The following is a 6450-nucleotide window of genomic DNA, read 5'->3' as shown; positions in this document are numbered from 1 at the left end:
AAGAGTCAGGGTGGCTTCTGGGTAATACCAGATGGCTAGGCCTCGACTGACGAAGCCTCTTGGATGAGGGGCGAAACGTTTCTTTTTAACAAAAAAAACGAAGTCCAGATGACATGATTCAACCTTTTTTGTTGTTATATACCTGGATGACTGAGAAAACAAACTTTGTGAATTTATTTTAGCATTTTCTAACCTTAATTCTTTTTATGGTTCATGATTAAAGGAAATAAATAGGGTTTATTTGTTAGGCTGCTTAATTTGGAAGAATCAATGCAACATTAATTGAGCTAGATTTTATTAAAGGAATGTGTATTGCCTTTGAATATGACTCGCAGGTACTACCACACCCAATCTTAGCTTAACCATCTTTGTGTGTACTGAGGTCAATTAGTGGTGGTGGTCAACTTAAATCTGGATGACCCCCCCCCCCCCCCCCCACACACACACACACACCAAAAAAAAGAATCAGTTGTAGATGTACATCAAATGATTTGTCTTAATTTTGTATTAAAATGCTTCTATTAATTCACAAGATATTTTGCTAACCGACGCACTAGCTCCAACAGGCAATACAATTTTTTTAAACAAAGATCTTATATTTTCTGTTAGCCCTCAGTGCTTGTGTTGGGGATGACTCTCAGGTACTGCCACACCAAATCTTAGTTCAGTTTTTGTAAAAAGGGCGGTCATGGCCATTTTTGTGTTTGCTAATGTTGCTAATCTTGAATCGGGACGTCTTTAAAAAGTAATCAAATGGAGCTCTACTCTACAGTCAGTGATCACTTTTGGGAGTTTCTTTAAAGTTCATCCAGCGTTTTGATATATTTTGCTAAAACGACAAATGATCAACCAATTACATGATCGCCCACCTTTGCCTGAATATAATGAAATGATTGCTTAACTGCACAAACATGAGTTAAAAACAAAAAAATAAGGGCCTTAAACATGCATTCAAATGACATTGCACCTTTGTACCATCCGCATATGTCGATGCTTTGTATCGCATTTAATCTAATAAAAATACAAAAGCAGCATGGTTATCTGCTTATGGTAAAATAAACAAATTAAATGAGATCAACAGAGATACAAGTTTCTTTTGAAAAATATTTATTTTGTTTGATTACATTTTCATCTTGTGCAGAACATGGATTTGTTAGATCAAATGAACAAAGTTTATTGTAATGGTATTTATTTTGTGGAGGATCATGCTTTTTATAAAATGGGTAATATGGCTTTTTCTTTTGTTTGAACACTTGGCACAAACTCGTGACAGAACACTGGATTCATCCTGTAAAAGTTGAGATACATTGAGCTGTGGTAAATCCAGCTTTTTTCAAAATAAAAGTTGTGATGTCAACATACAACATACAAAAGCCTCTTTTTTTCTGCATTCCTCTTAATTCGATGGATCAGCTGGTCTCTCAACAAATTGATCAACTTCTCCCGACAGGAGTCAGGGTAAGGAGGACCCTCTTACCTTGACGGAAACAAATTGGATTCACGATGACAACTGGTTATTTTGCTGTTGGTGAATTCTGGATTGTATTCAAATTTGTGTGGATGTGTCGAATCTCGACAGCGCTCAGACTGAATTTGTGGAGCTGCAGCAGGGAGCTGGAGCAGGCTGTTATCAGGACTGCGGACTCTATAGCAGCACACATGAAGGGGAAATAATCTTGGAGAAGCTGTGAGCTCGACTTTTGGCGTAAAGAATTGATTCGGCTATTTTGGAGTTCCATCAGAGGAATACATACCAGCGAGACTTTAAAGGCAGAAACAACAATTCATGAGTTCTGCCTGACCCAAACTGTGGCCTTGACGCCGGACTTATCTCAACTCCTCCTGGAATGTTTTGAAAACAACAAAGATGCTTTGACTGTCTCCACACCCTTCCCTTCCCCAAGGCCGTGGACATGTGACAGAACCTCAACTGAGCTGATGATGAAAGTCACCTCTTATCTGGACAATGGCTGAGATGGGGGGCTCTGGACTATGCTACAACTTTCCCTTAAAAATTTCATGTTTTCACCGGCCTATATGTAAATGTATAACGTCTATTTATGTTGCTTTGCTGTGGTAGGTTTTTTTGATGCCTCAAATCGTGCCCTGTCTAGGACACGGCTTGAGAGATCTTTTTTTTTATACCGTCTCTCCTCATGTTTTCTTTCCTTTTCTCATCTAAGCAAAATATTATTCTGAATAAGAATAAGAGGGCCACGCTTTCTATAGTTGCAGCTTCGTGCACTCCGCCCATCTTTCGCACGACTGTACGTACATGTTCACGTTGTATCTCGGTGCAATGCCAATAAAGTTTATTCTGATTCTGCTACACGAGATAAATTAAATGTTCCCCCTTCCTTTGCTTCTTGTAGCCTAATATCTGGGATAAAGCACTCTGAGGATCTGTCCATCAGCCTTCTCCCGATCCAGCCACTTTCCACACTGGAAGATGGTTGTGACTGAGTTGGCCGTGTTTGTCACCTCCACGCACTGTAAGAACCACCCGCAGTTGAAACTGCTGCCGTCGTGCTCCACTTTGATTCTCAGCAGCTCCCCAAGGTCCAGCATCTCCAGAACGAAGCGGTCTGTCCGGCCCCGCTCGAAAAGGTTGCGAAACTTCTGCCTCAGCTGTCGCCTGCCCGAGTCACCGTTGACACCGTAGATGGTGATGAACACATTGGAGTCAGTTCCGGCGCTTTTGACGTCCCCGGTGATGACGATGATTTCGTATTTGACAGGGACCAGTTTGCGCACTTTGCTTGCGAAGCTCTCAACAGATTTATAGCACTCAAAGGTCAGGAACTGGTCCTTTTTGGCTGCCAGGGGGATTTGGGCATCACAGTGGAAGAAATACCTAAAACATGAAAAATTAGACTCATTCATGTGACGTTTGTTTACATGAGAAAATGAGAAGCAGCGTGAGACTCCACTCACTTGTTTCCCAGCTCCATCTCTGTCACCACCACCTCCAAAATGTGCCAAAAGACTTCCTTCTTCACCTTCTTTCCATCCTTTGTTATGTGGCCAAGGCAAATACCGGCAATTTCCCCCAAGTGCTTGGATGAGAACTCAAATGAGTCAGTGGCACCGCTGTGAAAGGTCAACATTTTTAAGGAATACGCCTCACTCCCCACCTTAGTGTCAAACTAAGATCATTTTATCTTCAGAAATAATGGCGTTGTAGTCATTTTGGTCAAACCTTTTAAAAAAACATGCAGTCTCATACAAAATTCCTCAATGTCTTGCATGATATGCTAGCACTTCGAGTATGTGTTATGACAGACTATCAGCTACAGACAGAAATGTAGCGCAGTATCTGAAAAACTGTCTTAGGAATAGTTTTTGTGTTTGTGTGTGTAGGTTAACGTTGCTTGTCTGTGGTGGCCATAACGATTCCTTTCATTTAATTAAAATCAATTCAGTGATTTTGGAGATATTTTGCTGACGGTACAAACAAAGCTAATCACACAGACATACGCAAAAACAAAACCCTTAGGCTTTTGGCTTCAGACAATGAATAGTATGAGCAGCAGTTTTTATGCATCCTGGGAAATTCTCTCATGAAAACAGAAATCTACAAGTCAAAACAGGTAGAAAGACCAAATGTGGAGAAGAGAATATATATAAAGGTTTAACTCAAACTAAGGCACCCTGTACTCCCTTTGAAGACATACCATAAAAACTTCTTTTTCTTATTCTCCAGAACGAACTCTTTGGAACGAGCTTTCCTTCCCTCCAACACGATCCAGGCGTTTTCTGTGGTGGAGGCGTCGTCTGTGTTCGCAGTCGTTGTGGCGATTTCGTATTCTGTGGGAAAACAGAGCCAGACAAAGCTGCACTGTGATCTCTTCCCATGTGGCAGGTCGTCAATCTTTGTTGATTACAGAGTTCGAACTCGGCAAACATCCATTTATACGAACTGGTTTTATCACTGAGGTCGATGGTGTCATTGTTGGCACAAGCCAGCTCCCTTATAATCTGCCTGTCGTCCTCATTTTTAGCCAACCAACGGTCGCAGGGGAACCTGAACGTCTGGTCCATGGCCTCGTCTTTCACTTCGATGTACTCCAAGTGCCAGCCAGGAGCTGGGCCTGTTCGCAACACGATAAACAAACTGCATGAGGGTTTAGGTTCTTCTCTTGTCTCCAAGAAGTTTTATTTTACTGTAACAGAATAATGTTTAAAACAAGAATGAGTATTTGATCCTTAATTCAAGATCGTGCAAACTTTTGTTCACAGCTTCTCATAGCATGATTGTTGAGTCAGCAAACAGACCAGCGCTTTCCTGGGTTTTGTTTTTTCATACATTTTTTTTTTTTTTTTGCAATTTATTTATTGTACTTCTGCATAAATTGTGGAATTTTAGCTATTATTTTATCAAAATCTTCATCTCATTCAGTAGATGTGACTTTGGTTTATTTAAGTGTTATGCTTTTCAAAATATTAAGTTTTATTTATAAATCTTAATGTTCTAAGTATTAGGTGATCTTTAGTCACTTTAGGTTTTAGCTAGCCTTTTGATACATTTAGCTAGTCTTTTGGTACTTTTAGCTATTAAATTTTGTTACTTTTGTCTTTAGCTAGCCTTTTGCTACTAGCAAACATTTTGTTAGCTGGCCTTTTGCTACTTCTAATTTTTAACTAGCCTTTGCTTTAGCCTTAGCTTCAAACTAGTTTTTTACTTTTGGTTTGTCGCTATACTTTTGTTTCATTTAGGTTTTAGCATGAAGTGCTTTGTTACTTTTAGACTTTAGAATAATCAGAAATATTTATAGAACAACTGGAACATGCTTTACTAAATGATGTCAACATGAACAAACCTAATTACCATATTAGAATAGAAATCAATGATTGAAAGTGTGATTTTTTTTTTAAATTTATGCACAAAAATCTGTTTATTTGATGTTTATTGTGGTCGTTTCCTCCTCACCTGTGTTGTCGTGCCACACTCGGACTTTGGACAGCTCTCCCAGACTGAGCATGTCAGGAAACCTAAACACGTCCTTCATTTTTCGCTCAAACTTGTTCCTGTTGGTGCTCTCCTTCAGAGCCATCGTCCCGGTGTCTCCGTACTCCCCGAACAGGATCAAAAACACGTTGGCATCAGTACCAGCACCTGGAAGATCACATGGACTGGACTAACCCAATCTGACACCAACAAACTCAGAAATATTCAGTTTTAAAGCCCTGCTCTTTGTCTCAAGGTAAATCTGACCCCATCACTCAAAGAAACTGCACAAAACCCACGTGACTCACCTCCAACATCGCTGGTCTGGACTTGGATGATGTAAGTTGTTTTCTCCACCATCTCCTCGTCGTCCACCACTGCCGGTAGCTCACACACCTTCGTCCTTTTGGGCCCTTTGGTCTTGGATAGCCAATTCTCGTAGGTGAACAGATACTCTTCCTCTGTGGTCAGGTTCCGCACGAGGATCTAAAATTCAGGATATTTAATGATGCAAATATATATTGTCATTGTTTTTTTAGATTAACATTATACATATAATGAGGGGTGGCACAGTGACGCAGTTGGTAGAGTTATTGCCTCTCTGTGAGAAGGATGCTGGATAAAATCCTGTTCGGAAACCATGACCCCCTGCGACCAGGAAAGGAAGAAGCATACAAGATAATGGTTGGATGGATGGATTATAGTAAGTGAAGAAGTAAGTGCTATGTGTTGTCATCATTGTATGTTCCCATACAATGGCAAACTTGTTTCTCAGCATTTACCCCATTGCACTTGGGATACATCCAGGTGGAGCCCTGGGTAGCTATGTGGGAATCCGGGGAGCAATTAGGGATTAGGTGTCTTGCTCAGAGACACCCCAACATATGGGAATGGCTGGGGATCGAGTCTGTGGCTTTTGGGTCCCGGGTCAGCTGCCCTCCCTCTGCCCCATCTCGGCCCCTTATATAGAAGGGATGAACAATTTGACATAGAATTAATGACTTTTCTGCTTGTATTTCAGAGTCAGAGTCAGAGAGTCAGAGTTTCTTTATTGTCATTCGCACCTCATGTGGTACATGTGGTGGAGCGAAATTATGTACACAGGGTCCCAGTTACATCCAACAATAAAATGTAAGAGAAAAACAGTAATAACATCTAAGATATGAACTAAGAAAAACATCAACTAAATATACACTAAGCACTCATAACATAAAACATTGAACATCAGCACAAACATGAACATGAGTCTGTGAGCAGATGTGCACGCATGAACACATCAACATTGAAACAGATCAGCAGCAACATGAAACAGATCAGCAGCAACATGATATGGTTTTTCACAGTGATTATTCTAGTTAGAGATTCATGAGTCTAACAGCCTCAGGGTAGAAGCTGTTCCTCAGTCTAGTGGTTCTACACTTAATGCTCCTTAACCTCCTTCCTGAGGGGAGTGGGGCAAAAAGTGTGTGTGCTGGGTGGGTGGGGTCCTTCATGATGCAGGT

The 6450-nt window shown here is 40.7% G+C and overlaps 1 protein-coding gene across 1 annotated transcript; it reads right to left on the bottom strand.

The window, feature by feature from the left end:
• Positions 1-2373: 2373 nt before the first annotated feature.
• LOC119413024 (lipoxygenase homology domain-containing protein 1-like) lies at positions 2374-5590 on the bottom strand. The gene is made up of 7 exons (XM_037680037.1): positions 5546-5590; positions 5257-5434; positions 4931-5116; positions 3921-4091; positions 3684-3807; positions 2935-3126; positions 2374-2854 (listed from the first exon to the last, which is right to left on the bottom strand). Exons 1-7 carry the CDS (start codon positions 5588-5590, stop codon positions 2374-2376), a joined length of 1377 nt encoding a protein of 458 aa, XP_037535965.1.
• Between the last annotated feature and the right edge of the window lie 860 nt (positions 5591-6450).

Source organism: Nematolebias whitei, chromosome 8 (assembly GCF_014905685.2).
Source record: "Nematolebias whitei isolate Nwh7 chromosome 8, NemWhi1, whole genome shotgun sequence".
Classification (NCBI taxonomy): Eukaryota; Metazoa; Chordata; class Actinopteri; order Cyprinodontiformes; family Rivulidae; genus Nematolebias; species Nematolebias whitei.
The sequence above is the reverse complement of the archived record's forward strand: the minus strand, read 5'-3'. Positions and strand labels throughout refer to the sequence as shown.